Source organism: Cetorhinus maximus, chromosome 11, assembly GCF_964194155.1.
Source record: "Cetorhinus maximus chromosome 11, sCetMax3.hap1.1, whole genome shotgun sequence".
Lineage (NCBI taxonomy): Eukaryota > Metazoa > Chordata > Chondrichthyes > Lamniformes > Cetorhinidae > Cetorhinus > Cetorhinus maximus.
Genome location: NC_135889.1, coordinates 68,663,980 through 68,689,013, shown reverse-complemented (window position 1 = coordinate 68,689,013; position 25,034 = coordinate 68,663,980). Strand labels below are relative to the sequence as shown.

Sequence of the window (25,034 nt, the reverse complement as noted above, 5' to 3'; positions counted from 1 at the left end):
CCTCCTGCACAGTCATGATCTGCTCATCCCCCAATGTCACCGTATCTAATCGTGTGCGAGGACCCACCACAGTGACTGTATCTGAGCTGGTGGAAAGTGTGCTTGTAAGATGTGACAGTGCTAGCTCTGTGTCTCTAATGCCAGTGTTTGCCCAGGTGCCGTCACAGGAATCTCCACATCCACATCAGAATCTGTGGGAGACAATAGAAGAGATTAAGAGAACCTGCCTTGGAGAGCAGAAGCCTCAGCAGTGCGGAGATTTCCCAATGCAGCTGAGTCTTTGACATGCTGTCAGGAGGGGAGAAGTGCTTTCCACTCTCTTCATTTAACAATTACAATATATTTTCACCCTCTCCACCAGGGATGCCCATCTTGCCTTCCCCAACTTGCCACCCTGGCAATCCCCATGGCTTCCTCCTCCATGGCAGTCACAATGTGCACTGCTCCTCCGCTGTGCACCCTTTTTCTGGCATTGTGTGCCCTTTTCTCCTGCAAGGCCAAAAGTGAGAGAGATGCACTGCTGGCCTCTGACTAATGCCAGCTGCTCATTTACAAAAGAAGCTGTGTGTATCAACGAGGTCCTCAACAGCCCTATGTCTCTGAACCTTGCTGAGGGGTCAGTAAGTACCCATGTTCAGGAGCAGCACTGTACCCTCAGGCTCCTTAGCTGCTCTGTCTGCTGGAAGTTGAATACCCAAAGGCCCGTCATGAGGGTCTGGTGTTGCACTCACCTTCCAAGAACGAACAAGATCATTGAACCTTTTCCAGCATTGGACCTGTTCTCCTTACCACATGTCTGCTGACGGTCTCTGCAAGCTCAACCAATGCCAGCTTTGTCTGGCCTTCTCCTGCTATCCTCCAGAAAGAGAACCTCCCTCCTGTCTCAGTGCCTCAAGAAGGACCTCCAAGTCAGAGTCAAAGAAGCGAGGTCAGCCCAGCCCCAAGTGCCAGGCCTCTGCCTTTCTTCCTCTGTCAAAGGTGCATCCATTCCTTCAGTCAAACAGCAGCTACAGTAATGGCTGCTGTGGTGTGTTTAAATGGGGCTGGCACTTGCCTAACTGCCCAACCGCCCTCCACCCAAATTGCACGCTGTCTCCATGAAACTTTAGGGGTTATGACTGCTTCCCCCCTCCCCCCACAAGGGAGGGGATCAAGACCCAGAAACAGACCCAACATCAGTTTCTTGACCCCAAAAGAAAGATCAGACCCTATACTGTAAAGAGTTCCAGGATATACCTCATTGTAACAGCTCCAACAAATTGAATATCACCTAATTAAGTTTCACTATCAAGAGTAGTTAACTAATGCTCCTTTTTTCTAATTAAACTCTTAGGAGCGAAGGAAGCAAACTTTGATAAGTAGTTGTGGTTGAGAAGCAGTATATGATGAGGCAAGCTTTTCAATATTTTAAAGAGTATAAATTGGAGGTGATTTACGCATATCTTGTACATCATTGAACATTCCATTCAATTTCTGATTCAAACTGCCCAATCACAATCAATCACAAAAAGTAAATTTCCACAGCACCATACAGATGATCAAGGTGTGTTTGAATAAAATTCTGCTGGGATTCTCCTGTTTGTCTACTGTAACTTCAGTGGAAGACCTGTAGAAACCCTAAAAAAAAGCATAAATGGTGTTTTTGCACCATTCATTTGGAATTTCCTCTAAAGTTAGGGGAGAGAAGCGGGAGAACCATTGCAGAAAGTGACCCCTCACATAGCTGCAGTCCAGTAACAGTAATCAAGATTCTTTTTGAAAGGAAAAAAAACTCGTTCTTATAATAATTTTCTCCAGTAATCACAAATTGATAAAGCCTGCATTTTCTGCTTTATCATATGGATATTTTACACGTGTCTGCCATTGTATAGCTGTAGCAAGAAAAAGCAATGCTTGCCAGCTCTGTGCGTCCTCCACCACCGCTGTGCAAGAAACATTCCTTACCCTCGAGGGACAATTTGGAAATTTAGTGATATTATTCTTCTTTAGAGCTAAACAGAAAAAACACAAAGGATGGTTAAATTTTTAAAGAGAGAGAAAAGCGGAATAAATAACTCTCATTCTAGTGTTCCAGATTTCCAGTGCAGGTTAGCCATTGCAGCAGAATAGCCACCAAAGGAGAGGTTAGAACAGATTTGACAGCTGTTGCAGATACAGCAGAAGCAGAGTAGAGGAAGGCAGAGTCCACGTTCACAATTCAATTCGTTGAAACAAATTCACAAGCTGCTTTGAAGATTGACTTCAACAAGACAGGACATGACATAGCCCTATGCAATTGAGTTAAACACAAATCATCATAATTTCCAAGTTGGTAAAAAGTAACATTAGAATTTCATTAAATGATCACAGTTGGTACAATCAGCAAAATTGGTCTTTTAATGACAAATCAGTTAGAATAAAATAAATTTGAGATGCACATGCTGTGTTAGATGAAATGCTTTAGTGATCATGTTTAGTTTTGATTCTTGACTAGAAGTCATTCAATGCAAGCATTTCTGGTTGAATTCATTCATTGTGCAAATGCACATAAACATATAAGCCAGAGAATACAGCATGCACTGGGAAATTACCATAGCTTAGGTCAGGTGCATATTAAAAATGACTCAGAGTCAAAGTAGCCCGAAAGCAAGCAAGCAAAAATGCCCGTCAATACAAACACTTTCCAATTCATGCATTAGTTTGACTGCAAAATCCAAAAAATAACACCTTCATGCAGGGCAATTACACCATTTCCATTCACAGCACCAAACATTTAATTAACATAACCAGCTACAGTAAGAATGAATAGCACAAGCATGGTGTAGCGATGAAGTAATGTACAAGAAGAACAGCCAATATAACAATACCACACCAATGCATTTGAAACAGCCAGAATGCACAATTAAGTCCTCAGTGACTTTAAAACATGCAACTGTCATGGAAAATGAGCAAAAACAATTCCCCAAAAGTAACACGCTTCTTTGAGGTATTGCACATGGCCAAAAAAAAGGAGTAGGTGTTTTATTTTAAAAAAGCAACCTTTAAGAGCTTCAGTTGTTAAAATGTAATATTTTAGTAATGGGAATCTTCAGAGGAAGCTGATTCACAGAAGAACCGAGAGCCACGTTTGGCTGTTCGGGCTGTAAAGGGCACGGTCTTCAGCACTGCATGGAAGATAACAGCCAAACAAGACAAAGAGGAAACAGTAAGAAGCAAACAAACTAGTGTACTAGTATATGGTTAGTCAATAATTAAGTTGAGGTACAGCTATTTTAGATAATTTTAAAAAATAGATTTTGTTAAAAAGCATTATGAGAAACATCAATTGCTGGAGTCTGTAAACAATCTTTCACATTGACAAGGTATATATTAGCACTTATTTTGAAGAGTTAATTGTAAAGCAAACTTTACAATATTACACCATGCATTTATTAAAATGAGCAGTTAAAGAACTGATAACAACAAAAAACACGGTGTTAGGGTAAGACATTAATTACAATGAAGAATACAGTGAATGTTAAACATATATGGGATAATATTAACTTTTGACAATGATGGTGTAAAACAGGCAATATCAAAATCAGTTGGGGTAATATGATAGGCAGCCTATCCAATATCATCCATTTTACACTATTGACAAAAGTTAAAATAGTCCATTGCATTTAACTGCAATCTGAAATGAAGATCTAAAGCACCAATTTCATTTAGTGTACAACCCCCACCCTCCCCACCCTTGTACATGGAATGGTTTAATTTTTTTAGTCAGGCGTGAGGTGAAGCTTATATCTCTGACAGTCACGGTTCCAATTTATAAGGACTGTGTCAAATTTCACACACTTGTTAAAAGATTGAACTTGATGCGTCTATTTTCTGTAAAACCAATTCTGAATGCAATCAACAATTAGAGTTAGGACAGATGCAGACTTAGATGAAAAGCGAAAAAAATCCTTGTACTTTTATTTATTCACCTCCATGAGGAGATTAAGGTCATGATTGAAAATAATGATAATTTGAGTGGTTTTTGAGTTGAATCTTCGCTCCTCTGAATCTGTAATCTGACTGTATCACTGAGGAGCTACTGGAACGAAATCATTGAAAAGAGTTGCCCCTGGGCTTCTCGCCACTCATCTCCTGGCTGCCAGCAGCATTGGTGGAGGCCTGGCACCAGATTAGTTACTTCCTATCCTAGCTGCTATGTTTCAGGTCTGCTGTGTACTCAAATCTGTGAGATACAAGAGTAAGCAGTCTCATCCAACATCTGCCTATCCTGATATGGGCCACAAAGTGAAACACCTCGAACACCTGAATGATTTCCAACCAAATTTTATTCAGCCCTCCAGTAAGGGTAAATCCTGCAGACTAAACAAAAGGTAGCACTGGCCACCTTTTGTGAGAACGCCAGTGGCCTGGATCAACCTGCCCTCCTGGATGAACTAGGATAGACAAGTAGTCATGACTGAAAGGGAAGAAGAAAATGGAAGACAATAATCCCATTCACTACAACGGTTTCCTGAAGCCCAGATATTAGGTATACGTAAAGTTAGAAAATTACATTACTATGTTTCATATCACGGTGAATGAGTTTGCAATTCTTTGCATTGGAGCGCTGGGGGGGCAGGGGATCAGAAGTTTACTGAAGCTTAGTCTCATCTCTGTGGCCAGTATGCCTCTCCTTACCTGTTATGATATCCTCAATTGCACCATCTTTCCCTTCATAGACCTGTCTGTGCTCTCTGACTTGTTTCCTCCTCAGTTCTGCAATTAACTCCTGCTGTTGCCTCTTGGTTTTATGCGATGGGGACTAAAATGAAATAAAACAGGAGCATTAGAAACAAAGTTGGTTGTATATAAAGTGGGGCTGGATTTTCTGCCCGTGCATGGTTTAACCAGATTTGAGAAGATTAACATTCAATATTTGCACAACATTGGTTTGAAGTATTTAAAATTCTGACTTATTTTAATGCCATTAAACACCCAGAAGCACAGAAGGAAGCCATTTAGTCCATCATGTCTGTGCTGGCTTCTCCGTAGGAGCATTTTACCTAGTGCCATTCCCTGCACTCTCCCCATAGCTCTGCACATGCTTCCTTTTCAGGTAATAATCTAATTCCCTCTTGAATGCATCGATTGAATCTGCCTCCACCACACACATAGACAGTGCATTCCAGATCCTAACAACTCGCTAAACAAAAAAGTTTTTACTCATGTCGCCATTGCTTCTTTTGCCAATTACCTTAAATCTGTGCCCTCTTGTTCTCAATCCTTCCACCAATGGGAACATTTTTTCCCCATCTACTCTGTCCCCGACTCTCATGATTTTGAATACCTTTATCAAATCTCCTCTCAACCTTCTCTTCTCCGAGGAAAACACTCCCAACTTCTCCAATCTATGTACATAACTAAAGTTCAATATCCCTGGGACCACGCGTGAATTTTTTCTGCACTCTCTCTTTCCTAAAACGTGGCGGCCAGAACTGGATGCAATACTCCAATTGAGGCCAAACCAGTGATATACAAGTTTAATGTAACTTCTGGCTTTTATACTCTATGCCCCTATTAATAAAGCCTAGGATGTTGTATGCTTTCTTAACCATGCTTTCAATTGTCTTTCTATATTCAATGGTGCACGTTTACACCAAGGCCCCTCTGCTCCCTGCACAGATTTAACCTGTCTTTGATACAATCTGACTTGAATACTACAAAATATTGGCATTACAGTGCTACGGGGAAAGGAGGAGACTACGGCTAATTAGTAGCTCTTTAAGAGAGCCAACACAGGCATGATGGGGTACTGTAAAGAGTAGAAATATGTGACCACAAATAGTAGGCAGTATATAATGCAGTCACAGTGCGCAGAGCAGGGGATAGGTTTTGGCAGGGACACCAATCGAGTTAAGTGCTCTCTCTTGGATAGTGCTGAGTTTCCTGAATGTTGCTGCAGCTATTGAGCTTTGGTGCAGAGATTGGGGGTGAGGCAGAGGTGTGGAGGGGTAGTGGGTGGGAGAGGACAGCTGAGCTACCAGTCACAAAGTACTCAATCTCTGTCCTGCCACAGTGTTGATTAGGCTGAACCTGTTGAACATCTGGTGATTCCAACTATGTAGATGGTGTGATATTCAGAGCTGATGGTTCACTGAAGATCAAGGAAAGGAAGTTGGGTTTTCTTCTGTACAAGATGGTCATTACCTGGCACATATATAGCAGGAATGTTACCTGCCATTTATCAGCTCAAACCTGGATGTTATCCTAGTCCTGTTGTAAGGTGGCACAGGGTGCTTCATCACTGAAGGAATTGTGAACGGATCTGAACACTGGAATCATCAGCTAAATACTCGTTCCCAACATTAGGACAGAGAAAGGTCATTGATGAAGCAGTTAAAGACGGCTGGACCAAGGACACTTCCCTGAAGAAATCATGAAGTGATGCCCTGACACTGCAACCGCTGACCTCAGACAATCCTAACTATCTTCTCTTACATCTGATATAACTTCAGCCAATGGACGATCTCTCTTTTGACTCTTCCACTGATAAATTTGCTCAATTTCTTTAAGTGGCCTTCAGTATTTTTGATTATTTTGTTAGTACAATATTCAAGTCTCTCTCTAGCTGTCCCTTGAAGTGAGGAGGATGCATGCCCTGGAGACTGTGGCAAGAGGTTCCACGTAGAGTCTTTTATCGTGGGGGCGCTGTTGCACTGCAGCTATCACGTAGTTTTGGCTGACCAGGAGCTCTTACCATGCACGGTTTACAGGTTGATAATCAACTTGTTTGGCCACATTATGAATGACAACATTCAAGTGAACTCATGTTAACTTTTGACAGCAGATGAGTCAGTTTCCTTATCAAATCACTACCACAAACTCTAGGGGCAGGAACAGTTCCAATTTATTCACTGCTGAAGTTTTGAGATAATGTCAGCTATCTAGCCGACATAAAAATGAGGGTGAATTTTATACCAGTGCTTATCATCTGTTTCTACTGTACTAGATTTTCCAGTACTTCATGTTAACTTTTAAGTTTAAAATCACCAGGTATGGTGGCATAGTGGTTATGTTGCTGGGCTAGCAATCCAGAGGCCTGGACTAAAGAAACTTGAGTTCAAATCGCATCACAGCAGCTCAAGAATTTAAATTCAGTTGGTTAAATAAATCTGGAATAAAGACCTAATATCACTAATGGCGAGCACAAAACAGGATTGTTGGTAAAACTCATCTTGTTCACTAATGTCCTTTAGGGAAGGTATACTGCCATCCTTATCGAGCAGTAATGTTGTAATTTATGATTCTTTGAGAATGACCTATGTCCCCAACTCCTCCATCACCATCCCTGGGTATGTCCTGTCCCATCACCAGGGATGGTATATGGTCGGGAGGGAGTGGCCCTGGGAGTCCTCAAGGTTGACTCCGGACCCCATGAAGCCTCATGGCACCAGGTCACAGATTGGCAAGGAAACTACCTACTGATTATCACCTACTACCCTCGCTCAGCTGACGAATCAGTACTCCTTCACGTTGAACACCACTTCAAAAAGCACTGAAGCATAGAAGCATGTACTCTAGGTGGCAAAACTCAATTATCAAGAGTGGCTTGGTGGCATCACTACTGAACATGCTAGCCAAGTTCTGATGGACATAGCTGCCAAGGCCTGCAGCAGGTGATCAGAGAGAGGGAAAATCCTACTTGACCTTGTTCTCATCAAGCTACCTGTTGCAGATGCATCTGTCCTTGTGGAGATAAAATCCTGTGTTCATGCTAAGGATATCATCCATTGTGTTGTGGGGCACAACCACTGTACTAATTAGGAAGGGGGGGTGGGCCTCACCATTGACCAGAAGCTTAACTGGGTACACTGGAATGAGTGATGTCCCTCCTGACTTGCTTGTCTTTCCATCATCTGTCTAGTATAAGTCAGGAGTGTGATGGAATACTCTCCACTTGCCTGGATGAGTGCAGCTCCAACACTGAAGAAGCTTTATCTAGCTCAGGGCAAAGAAGCCCACTTGATTGGCACCCCACCCACCACCTTAAACAATCACTGCCTCTACCACCAGCAACAGCGGCAGCAGTGTGTACCAGCTGCAAGATGTACTACAGCAATTCATCATGGTTCCTTCGGCAGCACCTCCCAAACCCAAATCTTCTACTGCCTAGAAGAAGGTGGACAGCAGTCCATCTGCAAGTTCCGCTCGAGGCCACACACGATCCTGGCTTGGAACTATGTCATAATTCCTTCACTATCACTGGGTCAAAATCCTGGAACTCCCTCCCTAACAGCACTGTGGGTGTACCTACACCACAGACTGCATCGGTTCAAGAAGGCGGTTCACCACCACCGTCTCAAGGGCAATTAGGCATAGGCATCAAATTTTGGCTGTGTCAGTGATGCCCTCTTCCAATGATCAAATAAAAGACAAATTTTGAATCACATCCTCAGTCGATATCATTTTACCTTTTCATCCTGTTGTTCCAACATGGCTTCCTGTTCAAGGATTTTATTCAACAGTGCCTGCTCCTGCTTCTTCCGTAGCTCATTGTCCTGATCTGCTTGCTATTAAAAAACACACACAATTTGACACTTTTCTTTCCCTTCGTACTGTTCTCCACTGTCAAATCTTAATTTCCAGTTAATAGGATGACTGAGTGGCTGTGAGGATTACAACCTTGAGCATTCCCTGACTGCAGAGCAGTATTATTGAAATATCTGAGTTGGAACTCATTCATTTCTCTCCCTCCTGTCACCAATACATCTGCTTGTTACACAGGGGAGCCCCAGGTATAAATAAATGCCAGTCCACAGTCATCCCAAGGCTCCAGCACAAGTTGCACTGCTCATTAGATCATTTTAAATTGAAAATAAGCATTCTCAGATCTGCTAGACTAATAATTAATTTATATAATCATTTGAGGCTAAAAATTGTACAGAGTTATAAAGTGATGCATTAAATCATATATTAAAAATTAAAAGCTATTCTTTACTGAATTCAGGAGTTCCCTAAAATAGGAGGGTAAATATAATGTTGCAGCTCCAATGCTTTGTGAAATACTCTTTGCTGGAGTGTGAATTGAATGATTTTACCCTATAGGTCTGTTGGAAACCTGCCATTTCAGAATCTCTACCACTTGTATAGACAATAATCAGTTAATATTTTAACATCTTCTCTGTAAAACTTGGAAAGATTGATAAACACACGGCAGTGTTGAAGCAATAATGTTAGAAAACTGGCACAACACATTTAAAAGTACAAGCAAAATACTGTGGATGCTGGAATTCTGAAAAGAAAACAAAATGTTGGAAAAACTCAGCAGGTCTGGCAGCATCTGTGGAGAGTGAAACATAGTTAATGTCTTGAGTCTAATGGCTCTTGTTCTGAAGAAGTGTCATTTGACTCGAAACACTAACTCTGTTACTCTCTCCACAGATGTTGCCAGACCTGCTGAGGTTTTTCCAGCATTTTCTGCTTTCATCACATTTAAAAGTACGGTGGCTGCAATCAGTTAGTATCAAATAAGTCAATGACTCACACCAACAATCCACATCAAATCTTGCTGGATCTTTTGCAATAATGAACGGATGAAAGACTCTTACCCTGTACGACTTCACAAATCTCACAATTACAGGGAAGAAGACCGATGGAGGGGTTGTCTTTGTGTTCTCTCCAAAGTATTTAACCACTTCATCAAAGGCATCCTGCGTATCACATAAAATGTGAAACATTAAGACTAAAATAGCAAAAGCTCTAAAAGTGCATGATAAATAAAGTGAGAAGAAAAACCATGTGACTCAAAATTAAAATAACTAAATACTAATGGCAACTCACTGATATACTCGACAATTTAATATCCCAAACATTTAATCCCATTTCTTTCACCCAGGACTCTTTAATGGGCAGAGATGTAGTTATCTTTTATTGCAGACTTATCAACAGTGAACTGAAAACCAAATTGTTCCAAATATAAAACCTTGACTAGTCCATTATTACATCTCCAGCCTAAATATGTTGCCATTACTAAAAACTACAGAGTTTTGTTTCCATACATACATATATGTAATATATCTCAACTAATCTGAAATGAAAAGAGGTTAGGATAAAAATGGAGTGCAGGCAAAGAACCTAAGAAAATGTAACAAAATTGTTCAATTAAAGCTTAGTTTTGTCATGACCACATATATGCAATAGAAAATTACAGTAAACATTTCAAGCAGTTGTGTAATGAATGCCAAGGCTATGTTTAACTCAGGATTATATTAAAAATGCCACCCTTAATTTGTTCATGTGACATAGATTAGAAATATTATATAATTTATGGTTCACATTTATTTTTATGAATTTCTCCATTTAAAATGTCAACCTTGGCTCTGTGGTAGAGTTCTTGCCTCTGAGTCAAAAGATCAGAGATTCAGAACTCCAGTGGCAGTTCTACATTGTCAAAGGTGCTATCTTTCAGATGAGATGTTAAACTGAGGCCTCATCTATCCTCTCAGGTGGATCATAAAGATCCTGTGGCACTATTCGAAAAGTAGGGAGGTTTTCCCATTGGCCTGGTTAGCATTTAGCCCTCAGACACAACTCAAACAGGTTATCCAGTAACTTATCTCACTGCTGTTTGTGGGACCTTGATATGTATAAATTGGTTGCTATTTATGACTTCTTCTGAACACTAACTACAGTTCAAGGCCTTCATCTAGCTGAAGAATGCATTGGAAAAGGTTGGAGGATGAAATGCACTACATAAATGCAAATACGTTCATTATCTGTATGCAGATTAAGTACAGTTGAGGTTACTTTTATGTAGTTTTGTTTGAATGTATCTCCCAGTTCCCAATTTTGTTTAAACCTCAATGCGACTAGATATATGCGAATTCCACTTGCTTATAAATGGCAGGGATCTTCTGACAATGCCCACACTTCCCTTGTTCATTGAATTCTGCATTAATTGTCACTGAAAAACACAAGTACCAATGGTGATTGTTCTTACTGATGCTCCTTAGTGTGATGGAACAGAACCTAACACTATATTTCTATTAAAATATATCCTTATTGATATTTCTTATTTTTAAACTGGACTTTTCGGCTGAACAAAGACATTAAGATAGCTGACCCTCTGTCGATGAGTTATCTGTGAGACTCCAGAACAGAAGAATTCACTTCTCATTTTCAAGAATGTCACATCTTATGTCTAAGGAGCTTCTACCAGACCACCCGGTGACTGCACAGTCCAACTTCAAAGGGAGTCACAAAGGCCATTTGCATCTGACAAACCACACTTGCTAGCACAGTCAGAGAGTCTACAGAGACAATGATTTCCCAAACACCAGACCCTCAACAAAGAACATCTCTCTCAACCCATAATGGCTGAGACATTATCAGCCTGGAACACAAAGCCAATTTCCAGACAGTGGATAAACATGCTTTGTTGAAGACATTGTGGAGAGATAAGGTCACATGACTCAAGCTTGTTGAACAGGTTAATATTGCCTTCCTGAGCTGTAAACCCCAGTCTGCTGTTTAACGCCTGACTGGCAGGCCACACCGAAGCAAGCCCTGGCTAGGCTGGACAACTGGCCCCCATCTAACCTGACTGCTGGAATTTTTGTACCAACGCCTACAAAACTGAATCACCTCTGTGTGCCTATTTCATCATGAAGTCAACACCACAGGAAAAGCAATTTTTACAACCCTGGTTTTCAGCCTGCCGACATCTGTGAAGGAATTCCTCATTGGACTTTGATTCTGGACTCTGGAATTCAATATTTACTTTCACTGTGGTCTCTGGACTGTAAAACCTTCTATTTTCTATTCCTCTCTTTACTGTATGTGTACAGAGAGGGATGTTGCGAATCCTCCTTTTCGCAAGTTTTGAAAATGTGCAATAAACTAACCTTCTGAGTTAATCCTACCTCAAGTTTGCTGTGGGGTTATTAGTAGAAATTGGAACACACCAGAACTGAGGGGTTGGGAAATACGCCACCGCTTATTTAAAAAGAAAACAATTCCAAACACCTGTCTATAACATTAGTGTGGATCAAATAACTCCACCACGTAAACATTTACGTCAGTCAATTTATCTTATGGACACCCATAAGAAGTAACACTACAAAAGGCAAATTTAAATTATAATACGGGAGGCCCATCCCTGCTGCAGTTTAAATATTTAAATGTGGCCGGATTTATATTTCCAATCGCATGAAATTAAACCTTAACTAAACAGAGATAGCTTTTAATGCAGAGAGTCATCTGGTGTTTGTAAAGGAGGTTACAGATTCAAAGAAAGGGAGTGTTTGATCTAGAATGGTCATGGGTCAGATTTAAATAATCTCCACTGGCTCCTGGAGAGTTGCTGATGGTTGTTGAGATTCTGTTTCATCATTTGTGTATTTTTCTTTTACAGACAGCATTGCCAATTTTTAATGCAGGGCTGTGGGTGAGAGGCTGAACCCAATTCAAGGTGTTGAGTATACAGTAGAATTGGTTGTGAACTAGAGCAGCATGAATTTTGCAGAGGTGGCAGTGGTCCTGCCGCTGGCTTGGAAAGTGGTGGGTGGGGGGCAATCCCGCTTTGGGGAGGGGTGGCACCCACAGCTACATTTTGCCAATTAAGTGGCTGCTGTGCTGGCTGCCAATCTATGTCAAGAGAAGGTCAGCATGGGTAATTTAAAAAACCACCTATTGGCCTGGGTACAAAAGCTGAAATCGCAGTCTGTCCTTGGCCAATGAGATGAGAGCATCCAGCAGCCATTTATATTTGCCAGCAATAGTACATTTTTCCAACAGTGCCAGGATTGCTTTAAATTAAAGAATAAAAGTTTCCATCCTGAGCTTATTATTTTATAGAAAACACAGCTTAACATTATAACAATCTATTATCTTGCTATTATTAGAATTATATATATAGAATTATTGCTGCTAGACGATTAAGTCTTTCAACGTAAAGAAGTAATGACGTCTGCAATACTGGGTGTCACACACCAATACTCATGAGTACTGGAATCACAAGTACAGAAAATCAGTGCATAGAGAAAAGGGTTTTTCTGAGCTGCACTCCAGTTCCCATCTGAATTTAAAGTGAAATAAAGGGATATGTTCAGTCTGATTTACCAAGTGGTTTCTCTCAGATAGCAGAGCCTGGAAATAAAAAGACAGTCCTCGATTTTCTGACCATTTAAACTGATAGATGATGAACCAGGTGCTCTGAGTCCATAAACTTCTGGACAATGCTCTTCAGTGGGGGAATCAGCTTACACATTTCAATAAACAGTTAAGCGTGGAAGATAGCACAGAAGAAAGCACTAGCAACATGTGAGCTACTCAAAGACATTCAGCTTGTATCACTCGGACTTTAACTCAAAGTAAAGAAGTAATGATGTCTGTAGTACTGGGTGTCACACACCAATACTCATGAGTACAGGAATCACAAGTACAGAAAATCAGTGCATGGAGAAAAAGGTTTTTCTGAGCTGCACTCCAGTTCCCATCTGAATTTAAAGTGAAATGAGTTAAGGTTTGGATTCAAATTGCGGAAGAATTATTAAAAAAACGTTTCAGCTTAAGCGGGTCCTTGCGACAGCGCAGGAAGTTTAGGTCCCTCACTTAATTTTGTCAGCTGGCGTCAACAAGTGGAAATGTTAATGGTTGGCATGCATGCAGTTTAAATATCAAAATTAGTAAACATTCGGCTATACTGAAATTTCTATTTCACTGTTATTTTTTCTTGACTAAAACTCTAGCTTTCTAAAGCAGGGTTGCTCAGTGAAAGTAATTACTAGAAAGGATTCTTGCCTGTGATATTTTTGCATCATCCTGCAGTTTTTTCAGTTTTCCTTCATTGGCATTAAGAAATTCTTTTAGTACAACATTATGCTCATGCATGGTGTACTCCCGCTTTGTGAGGTCCATGCCTCTTTGTAGCTCTTTAACATCCAGCAAGACGTTCTCTAGGGACACTAGTTAAAACATCAAAATCAGACTGAATCAACAATGCCTCAAATTTTATGCACACAATCAAATCCCGACAAACATATACATTTGCTACAAATTATGATGCTTGAATCAAAATCACTTAAAGTGACAGAAAAAAATAAACTAATTTCAAAACTTTGTTGCACATCCCAGGTATCCATCCATCTGCCCAGTCTATTAACTAAACAATTAGCTTTTTATTAAAAAATAGAACCTAATTACTTTTCTTGGCAAAATTCCAAATAAAAAATATTTTCATTGAATTTTCTTCAAATTTAACTTGGTCTCTTTTGAGTCCAATTTGTGTGATTGTTCATGTTAAAAAGTTAATATCTGAAATGCGCCTAAAGAAAAAACTGGTTTGTAAAATCAATAATAAACATGACTTTAAGAATCCTTGCTGATACATAATTTCCTCACCAGCATGCCATATGCATGTCATCTCTGCATCACACAACAATAAACCGGTTCTTCTGCGTTCTTTAAAAGTTTAATACATTCTGACATGACAATATTATCCAATTTAGGGGCCTTCATTGTGTTGTAATGCTGAGAGATAGAATGCAAGTTTCCACATGACTACCCAAACAACAAATTTCTGCCTTGTCCTGTGATCAAAAGGAAGCAATAACCAAGCATTAGACTCCTTCCAGAGGAAGGGAAAGAGGTAAAGAGTAAATTGCGAAATGCCAAGATATAGTTAACTCTGTTTATCCTTGTGCACATTCCACCGGCCAGTTCAACACCACTATAGGTGAAGCTCAGGGAACGGTTCATTTTTCTATTTACTCAGCTACAGATACCAACAGAACAAATAAAACCCTTCTCCAGGCGTAGCAGCATTTTCTTTAAGAGAAATGCACATAGTTACCTGCAGCTGCTTTCTCCACATAGTGGAGTTCATTGTAGAAGAGGGATACGTCAGGATACTTCTCTTTAATGACATTTGCAATGTAATGTAACAAGGTCTGTTTGCGATCTGTTGACTTTGTGTCTAAAAGCTATCAAAGAGAAGAAAAAAATAATTAGTCTTAAGCAATTTGATATATTGATAAACCTTATATACAATTAAAGTTTCAATGCATTTTCATTTATAACTTTGTATATTTACTAGTTTATAATGTGAATCTCTTACCAGGTCTAAACTCTGCAGTTTAAATCCATACACTGCTCCCCTCTTGCTGCTATTCATGTAGTTGCCAAGTGCCAAAATTATCTACAGAAGGACAGAAAATTTAAATTAATAACTAATGACAGACTTGGATAAATTGGAAACTCATGATATATTGTAACGACTCGCTGGTGATATTATTGTGAATAATTAACACTTCTGCAGTACATGTGGTGATGGGCACCATTTCATCCATTCTAAATACAGTTAGTGACAAATAGATTTTATTATAATGTTCCATAATTTTAACACTAAATTCACAGTTGCTACTTGATTTTTATTGTCCTTAACTGTCCAAATTCACAGGATCTTATAACACAGCAGGATTCTTCAGCTGCTGAAATTTTCTTAATTATGAAACATAGAATTTTGAGCACTGCATCGCTCTAGCCTTTAAAATCCACTTCCATATAAATCCAAATCCATAAGTCTCTAACTCAGTGAACACTGGCATTCTCAAACAATCACTAATAGATTTCCCTTGACATTGCTCATGGTGAGTCAGGAGATGTGTCAAAAGTTTGAGAGGGTGGTGGTGAGAAATGGTGAAATAAGTAGTCAGTGGCCAGATCTTTAGATTAGCTGTGGAAATGTGAGCCAATCAAAAATTGTGACAGATTACTGAATACATTTAAAATATACTTTACGCAAGTCTTTTAATTTATTATCACACAACCTCCCATGATTTTCGTGCGCAGTTTGGACTTGGAGGAGACTAATGCTCAGCTGCAAAGGTGGAGTAATGTTAAACTGGACTGGTCTCTTTAAAGCCACTGCTTAGAGACTCCTTGCAGAAAAGCAATCAAAAATAGTTTTAAGTTGAGACTAATGTTTGGCATCTACTTGTAAATTTTATCTTGAAGAAGGGGAGGGGGAAGTGGGAGTAGCCAGGCTATCAAGGTCAGAAAACAAATAACTGGGAATGACTGTCTTTTTGACCTTCTGAAGCATGATGTGTGGAGTACGACGAAAGCACAATTAATACATAGAATGCTGCATTTAAATTCTTGCATACGGCATGCGTTTCCTTTTAAGTGTCACATTGATTTCCTGTAACATCTTCCTTCGCCAACCACCCCCCACCAACACACTTTCACAGTGACACCCTTATTGCTATAAATCAGCATAACTTCCAACTCACCATTAGCAGCACCATGGCAGATCTGTTAATAAAAATATATACTGTTTATATACAAGTATATATATCTAAAAGAATGGTTAGAAGGAAACCCCATTTGCAGGAATGCTGTTGTTCTATTTATATTCAGGGGGTATTTGTACTGTCATAAAATTAAGATAATTGCTACTTACCTCCAGTATTTTCTTCAATTTTTGAGATGATTTTATTGATACGGATGCTGCTATTACAGCATGGAGTTGCTAAATTGAAAACAATGAATGTTAATGATTGGCCAGCTTAAGGAAATGAACTGTATTCTTATTAATTCTCTGAACAAAGTTTTTTTTTGGATTAGCATGTGAATATCTGAGATACTGTGGATAAACTGCAATTGCTGATACCTAATTTTAATCTGCATTTCTTATATACAGGCCATAAGAATATTTACCTATACATATTCCCTAATTTAAAAAAAATACATTTTGCATACATATCTAGCAAGTTTTAAATTGAAAAGTTCACTTTACCTCTCTGCCTCAACAGCTGTGGAGCTAGAGTTATACAGATCAGGAAAGTCTGATGAGTGCCAGGATGGAGAATGGTGTGATCAGGGGCAGGTTTTCCCGATTGGTGAGCAGGGGCGGGGCCCTTTCGTTGACGTGTAAAATTACACGGGGATACGTCGGGCGTGCATCCTGACGTCACCCTGTGTCATTTAGATTTTCAGTTCGGTGGCCTATTAAGGCCATTAAAATACTCATTAACCTGATTGATGAACCTGCCCATCCAACCTTAAGGTTGTCGGGCAGGCCGGGAGCCCAGGCAGGCCAGGGAAAAAGCATGGAACCTCATCCATGGGCGGGATGAGGTTACATGAGGGTTTTTTAAATTTTAACAAATGTTTCAATAAAGCTTATGGACCTGTCCCAACTCATGTGACAGTGTCACATAAGGGGAAATGGCAGGGAAAATTTTTAATTACTTGAAATTCAACTGTTACATCGCAGCCAATCTCCCTGAGGTAGCACTTTGCGTCAGGGGGATCTGTGCGCTCTTTCGCGCGCATGAGGGAATCCCCCCCCGCCCGCACAGGGAGTGCATAGCCCCGACGGGGGGAAAATGTGGGCCCAGGAGTTTTTTTTTTATATGTTCATTCATGGGATGTGGGCATCACTGGCTAGGCCAGCATTTATTGACCATCCCTAACTGCCCTTGAGAAGGTGCTGATGTGCTGCCTTCTTCAACCGCTGGAGTCCATGTGTTGTAGGAACACTCATAGTGTTAGTTGTTAGTAAGGGAACAGTGTAGTTGTAACAATGTTGAGACAATAGGAGGTGTTCCCTTGGACAAGATGAGCTCAAAGAGGATATGAGGGGAGTTCAAAGAGAAAGAGAAAAATGTGGGTTCAAGGTTATTTAGAGAAAGGAGGTAGAACCTTGAGGGAAACATGGCTTGATGGGCAAAAGAAAGGGATGTAGAAGAGGTAACTGAACAGATGGTCACAATAATAGTGACAAAATCATCGCTAGGTTTCTTGCATTTGTTGAAGGAGGGGAAGATGGAGTGGGCTGAGGACAAGGGTTTAAGGAAAGGATTGGCAGTGGTGGAAAGAAGCCATTCGTTATCTTTGTATTCCAGCTTGTACAGAGGCGAGCAGTGTTTGATGTGGTCCAGCCAAATCTGCTGATGATTGATTCAACCGGTTATACACGATGTACGTTTAAGCCTGCACCCTTTGGGCTTAATGGAGCAAGGATAAGTCTTTGAACCAATTCAAGTTTAGATTGTAATGGTGACAAGTACTTACTGGTGTCAACATCTGAACGCTCTCTGTAAAGTTTCCAACGAATGCCATAATGGTCATTCTCTGCATCAGTCTTTCAACCTTACTGAACTGCACCATGAATCGGTCTTCGTCTGTTAGATTCTCCAATGGCTTCCTCTCTCTTTCATACTGTCTCAGAACCTTAACTTCATTTTCTGTTGGCAAAAACCTCATCAGGCACTCAACAAAGTCCACAGGTAGTGTTTTTAGGTCAAACCTAATATAAACCAAAAAAAAAATTAGTTATAACAAATTATGATCAATGCATATTCCCTTTCAGTAGAACTATACCGCTAATGTTTACAGTATACAATATACATTTCCATAATCATTAAAAAGCCACTTTTATTTATCAGACGTTAAGTCTGAATATACCACAGGCAGATTCTATCATCAGCCTTATCCATTTCCCAATTTTCCTCTTGCCAGTCCTCTCCTAAGGATATTGATTCCTTGTTGGAATGTTTGCTCACAGCTATTCACTGGATAAACCTGTTGGGCCACTGGAAGAGCTGATTTAAGGGCAGGACTTTTATGGGTGGCAGGGTGTCCCACTCCGCCACCCAAAGAGTCGGCGGGGAATGCATTCTCGCTGATCACAGACATTTAACACTCCAAACAGCATTAACAGGCTGGAGATGGGGCTTCTGCCCCTTGCTCTAGTGGAAATCCTGTCCCAGTGAGCTGCTGGCCAATCTGATTGGCCAATGGCAGCAGTGGCCAGGACTGAGGCTACGAGCAGTCCCAGGTTCTAAGCCCAGAATCCAGCAACAGGTGAGTGCAAGAGGTCTCACAGCAGGGAGGGCAGGTATGGCCCGGGGGGTGGGATGGTGGAGTGACCAGGGAGGGAGGGAGCGCCTGGGGAACGCAGACATTGTTGGGGTGGGTGATGGACACATCCAATGAAAGGGACCCTTGAGGAAGGCGCTCCCCCTTCCCACCCTAAGCTCACACAGGGCAACCTGCCGGACTCTCTTCTCCTTCCTCGCCCCCCGCCAGCCTCAAAATGAAGGCCAGCAGGAAGCAGCCACTTAAAGACTTCAATTGGGGAAAGGACCAACGGGCAGCCTTAGGCTCACCCACCCCACGTAAAATTGCAGACAGGGTGGAGGCAGGGTGGAGAGCGGCAGGAATGCCACCCAAGGAATTTTACGGACCCTCGCCCACAAACCTGCCAGCAAAGGATCATAAAATTCTGCCCATAGACTTTTTGGCAAAACCGTACAATTACTAATTTGGTTAAATGTCTGTTACGTTTTCAACATGCAAGTGAAAATGGGGCAAAACAGAATAACCTCTTCTCTCAACACAGGCTGAAAAATGCTGTTTGAGACAGATTGTGTTTGCTGAAGAGACTTCAATTACTCACATCTGGATAGCCCTGCATATTTCATCAGTGGTTTTTCCAGCCTTCCGCAATGTGATGGCAAGATTCTTGGCTCTGTTGGGATCCAGCAGCGTCACTTTGTTCGATCCCTTTTGGATGATCTTTTGTCTACTAGAAACAATATCCATGGCTGGTCCCTGGGCTTTTGTTTTAAATATTTCTTCAAACTCATCCACATTCAGTTCCTGAAAAATCAGAATTTGTACATACAGCCAAGTGTAGTGCTGAGGAACTCAAAACAATGTAAACACAAATTAGCGAACATGATTTCAAGTATCTAAAAAGTCTCAATTTAATCTTTATCCTTATATAACAATATTACGCTGAAGGCATACCTCTAGAATTCTCTCATCATCAATGTCATTGAAGACAGTGCCATTGATCTGATTGGGCTTCAATGCCACCCAGTTAAAGACTGGCATACGGAATTTTGTCTTGATAGGTTTCTTGATCTTCACAGCTGCACAAAAAAATGGTTTAGAGATTGTTCCTCATCATTTAAGCCATCCATAACATACTCAATTCAATTTTGTCCAAACGTTCACTGCACTTACGATCTGTAATGACAGGCCAGTTCTCATGCAATTACAAATTAACAGAGTATGCATAATCTGTGACCCAAATGACAGCAGGAAAAATTATATTAATTTTTTTACTTTACTTTAGAAAAACTGCACATTAATCATGATAGGATTTTTGGTGGCCTCATTAGTGAGCACACATGTAGGTAGTACAGTCAAAAGCAAATTTTGTTTTTACAGCTTTCTTCACTGGCACAGAAAGAAATCCACCTGGGTGTTAACAGGTAACAGGGCAACTCAGGTTAAATATTAATTCTTTTCAGACAGTCAGTCAGATTTAGAGTTCTAAGAGCAAACTAAATTATTCCATATCCTTCATGGCCAATTTCAGCATTCACTAAATACTTAACTTCTCCCGGATTACTGAACTACACAGATCTGACAAACTGCCTCAGTAAATGTGCAGAGTTATTGCCTAGTCAGGGATAATATCAAAACCATTTGTAAATCAACAAACTATTCAATTCATTATTCAAAATCAGAATGTTGCAATTGCAAGAATAATTATTTCCTGTCATTTGAATACACAATTAAAATTTAAATAAGATGGTGTACAGTGCTCAGACTCTACTTATGGCATCTAACTCCACGATTAAGAGTATACACATTCAGATTGAACACACATACTAATTGTATTAAAAGACCACAATGAAACACTTGGAACATGCAAGAACTAGGACAAACGAGAGAAATATTGCAAGACATGGTATCTTTCAGTGCAATTTAGAATTTTCAGGGTTCAATCCACAATATACAAAAAGCAAATACCTGAAAGTTTTTTAGTCTGTGAATGAGATCACCATGTAGAATTTGACTGCCGCAGCCACCCACCCTGATCATTACCTCACATACACGAACTGATTCACCTCAGTTCTAAATTATTGCAACAAACATAGATGTATTTTTTTAGTGTGTAATTGTGTCACATAGACTGATTCATCCAACTGGACCAACACTTGGAATCCTTAATAAAAATATTAAATCCATGGGAGGCAAAAGAGGCTAGTTATAAAATTTATCATAAACATTTATTTCAAGTAGACAAAGTTAACTGGTAAACAAAAACAGTGTCCCAATATGCTAAGATAAACTGCTTGGTGTGTTATTTTTGTGAAATAAAATGTACTGAAAGAACCATTCTCAACAACATGTATCACTGCTTGAAAGACAGATACAGTGTGATGCACCAATAGAGCATAAAGAAACCTACAGAACAGCTTGATTGGTCCCTCTTGTATGGAAGCAGATAGGGTAGATAAAGAAAGATGAGTTAGCAGAAGAGAAGTCATAAAATAATGAGCAAGAGACAGCAGAAATCATTTATCATTGGCAAACATTTTCACTGGAGAAAGTAACTTAGGAAATTTATTGCATCATTTTGCCACAAATAGAACTGAATCTAAATGAACCACAATAACTTTGCAACTTTCACAAATTCCATAGATTTGTCATGACATTTATTGTCCAATCTTATTTTTCTACAGTTTTAAATTTGCCATAAGGTTATTATTGTTACCATAAGCCAACTACTGTGCAGAGCTACATCACGTGATTGATGCAACCTCACTGATCCAGTTTATTTGCCATTGGTTTTATATCTAGTCATAATGAGACCACCATGTTATGCAATTCCAACCCAATGAGAGAGTAAAATAAGATTTATCTTTTTAAATCCAAAAGCATTGTTGGATGTTATTTTTAATTACTTGATCATTCTTAGTTATGGCACTAAATTTCTATCATTTCTGTCACTGTTTCTCTCTCTTTTCTGTTTTTATTTCTTCATTCCCTTTTCTCCTTCAATCACAGAACATAGGAACCATCCTTAGTAAAGGAGATTACACTGGAAGCTTTCCTTTCACCACATTCTCCCCACTTCCCAATCCCATTATTTTTCCTTCTTCCCTCCACTGTTTAATTCTTAAAATACCAATCATTTCCAGGCTCAGAGGACTGAATGCCATTCTCTTTAACCTCCTAAGAGGTGATGAGAAATCGAGAATGAATTGCATTCCAGTTTTCTCTCACTCGCTCCACATGGAGAAGCATTTCTGTTTTCTGCTAAGTCTTCAGACCCCATCTGCTGTTACAGACCACCCGAGATTAGGATTGAGATATGGAGTGAATGCAAAATACCTTTCTGGAACTTTCCCGCTTCTGTAAGTTATCTTATTCATCTAGCTGACTTATAGGGATCCATAGTAAATCCCCGCGATTGATCAGAGGGTCGGTGGGGGGTATTAAGGAATGCATCCCCAATCCAAGACTCAGGAGATTGAACAATGAAATGGAGTCAGGAGTAGCAGGTTGCAGAAGGTATGTGCTTCTAAGAGCACTCCCTGTGAACCAGGAGAAGTGCTCCACCAGCCCCTCAAGCAAACCTTTGGCCTCCCTTCACGGCTGCAATCGACCGACCTCACCCTCCCACTGTCCCTGACTGTCCCTGCAAACACTCTCCAAACTTCAATCTCAAGCACAACTGGATAATCCCTGGCCCAACCCTACCCCTCACCTGCCATTCCTTCTTCCCTCACTCCTGGTTGCTGGGCTCTGACCACTCTCCACCCACCCCCCGCCCACCACCCACCCCCCCTCCCACCCCCCACCCCCCCTCCCACCCCCCCTCCCCCATTTTTGCTGCCCAGTTTAGAATAGAGAGTATGCAACTTACAATTTACTGTCACGGTGTTGTCTCAAACCAGTAGTTAAACTTCCAATATTGCTAGTATTCCTTTTAATTTCCTAATAAACCAATACGTTATACCCAAAGTATATTAGCCATATTTCCTGAACTCAAAATAACGATTAGTGTCTCGTCATCCATAAACCAGGTATCTGTGAAAGACTTTGCAACTGTATCCCATGATGTTACCTGCTAAGCCAGGGTTAAAGATGAGAGTTGGGGCTGTCCCAGGCAATGGAGGAGCTGCTGGCGGTGGCGGTGGTGGTGGTGGTGGTGGCGGTGGTGGAGCAGGCGGAGCTTCTGAACTTGGAGGCGGCGGTGGTGGTGGTGGAGGGGGAAGTGGCGATGACGATTGGACAGACACTGGCCCATTTGGCACTGCCAAAAACACAAAAACAAAAGTTATGTTTAGCTTTCTGACAAGGCACAAACACTACTGTCAGTCCTGCAAACATTTTCTTTTTTCAAGGGATGGAGGTTAAACAATTATTGGGTTTCAGACAAAAGCTACCTACATATGTAAACACAAAATTCATGTTAAATTTGTTTTAAAAGTCCCAAATTACAGCAGGAAACCTCAACTTAATACTGGAGGGAAAAATCTTACTAGTGGGTGAGAGGTGGTTTAGATAGAATACTATTATCTTCATTGTATTTGTATAGACTTTCCAATCATTTTTACTGCTACTAATATACTTTTCCAGGGTCACACCCATACAAGAGAAACTCAGATTTAAACTTTTACAATTTAAAATTATATTTTTCCGCTAAAATAGCAACATAGTTTTTGCCATGCCAGCCAGGGCCATGGAATTGTAACATGTTTAATCCCCAATGACATATTCTGCAAATAATTCAGAAGCCAATCTCAATAATGCCTTACCTGCACCCGACAGGCATGGAGGAGGTGGGGGAAGGGGTGGCATTGCTATTCCTGATGCTTCAAGCAGTGGCCCACTACAAATGCTAGGTACATGGTCTGCACCTGGGGACAGTACCGTGGAAGACAAAACTGGTAGAATGGCAATGTCACCATCTCCTTTCTTCTGGACTTTAATAGATCCCTGCTTCTCTAATTCATGAATCTTTTTCTCTAGATGATTATGTCTTTGTATGGTCTCCTCCTTCTCTTTGATCATTCTCCGCAGCGTATGAACCTGGGTGTTGGTATCTTTGTAAACCTCCTGGGAAGGGAGAAGGGGGAAAAAAAATCACCCGAGGTAAAATATTACTCTCTAAATCACTCCCTGTAAAGTAAAATTGAGATTTGCGCTTACTTGCATCTTTTTTAAACCGTGTCCAAACTCTTTCTGCACACTTACCTCCATATATTACTACAAAGAAAACTGAAATTTTCCGCCTACTCTTAGTATTTGGGACATCTTCAAATTCTATATTAAAATAGTGGGGCAGGATAAGAACTTGCTACGATGCTATAAGAATTCCCACGGAGGTTAAAAACTAATCCACAATGATTGAAGATCGGAGGGAAAAGACGTCTTGCAAATACCTAATGGTGCAACTTAAGGAGCATTTGCAGAAACCCTGAAGCAAGTCATTATATGGTCTGGGGAAAATCGGGATAAAAAGGGGGAAAAACATCTAAAATAATGCAAAGTAAATACCCTCAAAAAACAAAATGATAATTCAAATGTAGCCAAATATGAACATATGCACAAACATAATAATTAGGAACAGGAGTAAGCCACTTGGCCCCTCAAGCCTGCTCCGCTATTCAATAAAATCATGCCCAATCTGATTGTAACCTCCCGCTTACCCCCTGATAACCTTTCACCCTCTTGTTTATCAAGAATCTATCCACCTCTGCCTACAAAATATTCAAAGACTCTGCTTCCACTGCCTTTTGAGGAAGGGAGTTCCAAAGACTCACTACCCTCAGAGAAAAAAAAATTCCTTATCTGTCTTATATGGGTGACCCCTTATTTTTAAACAATGTTCCTTTAAACCCTTGCTCTAGATTGTCCCCACATTCACCCTGTCAAGGCTCCTCAGGATCTTAAAAATGTTCTAACTCAAATCATGAATCATTCATAACATTTCCACCTGGTTTCCCATTCTTAACACACATTTGAAATGCAAGGCACTTGCAGCATAAGCTTCACTATGTTCTAGTCTGCTGCAGCAAGTTTGTAAAGGGTCAGGTTCAGGTCACACTTGCACTCTTTTGGTTTCTTCAGGCTGTAATAAATTAAAGTTTAACTGAAGTTCAGGAAATCAGGTCACAAGCCTTCTGTGGACTATAGCGCCGGCACATAACTGATGTTAATAACTGACAAAAAGGCTATTGTGAATATAGGTCATATTGATA

At 40.4% G+C, this 25,034-nt stretch overlaps 1 protein-coding gene across 6 annotated transcripts in view; it reads right to left on the bottom strand.

Annotated features, from left to right (window-relative positions):
* Nucleotides 1-25,034, bottom strand: part of LOC144686670 (formin-like protein 2) — a 266,760-nt gene that overhangs the window by 8,464 nt on the left and 233,262 nt on the right. Inside the window, exons 14-27 of one of the 6 annotated variants that reach the window (XR_013577971.1) lie at nt 23,589-23,889; nt 22,895-23,083; nt 19,777-19,901; nt 19,424-19,626; nt 18,037-18,271; nt 16,421-16,489; nt 15,074-15,154; nt 14,810-14,939; nt 13,759-13,922; nt 9,567-9,668; nt 8,430-8,528; nt 4,657-4,780; nt 3,019-3,143; nt 1,898-1,991 (exon numbers count right to left, since the gene is read on the bottom strand). Coding sequence is in view for 4 of the 6 variants with exons in the window: in XM_078552175.1 (XP_078408301.1) it covers nt 1,898-1,991; nt 4,657-4,780; nt 8,430-8,528; nt 9,567-9,668; nt 13,759-13,922; nt 14,810-14,939; nt 15,074-15,154; nt 16,421-16,489; nt 18,037-18,271; nt 19,424-19,626; nt 19,777-19,901; nt 22,895-23,083; nt 23,589-23,889 (1,916 nt within the window). In the remaining 2 variants the exon portion in view is untranslated. The remainder of the gene's footprint in view (nt 1-1,897; nt 1,992-3,018; nt 3,144-4,656; nt 4,781-8,429; nt 8,529-9,566; nt 9,669-13,758; nt 13,923-14,809; nt 14,940-15,073; nt 15,155-16,420; nt 16,490-18,036; nt 18,272-19,423; nt 19,627-19,776; nt 19,902-22,894; nt 23,084-23,588; nt 23,890-25,034) is intronic. The other 5 variants (XR_013577972.1, XM_078552176.1, XM_078552179.1 and 2 more) reach the window with 5 other exon arrangements.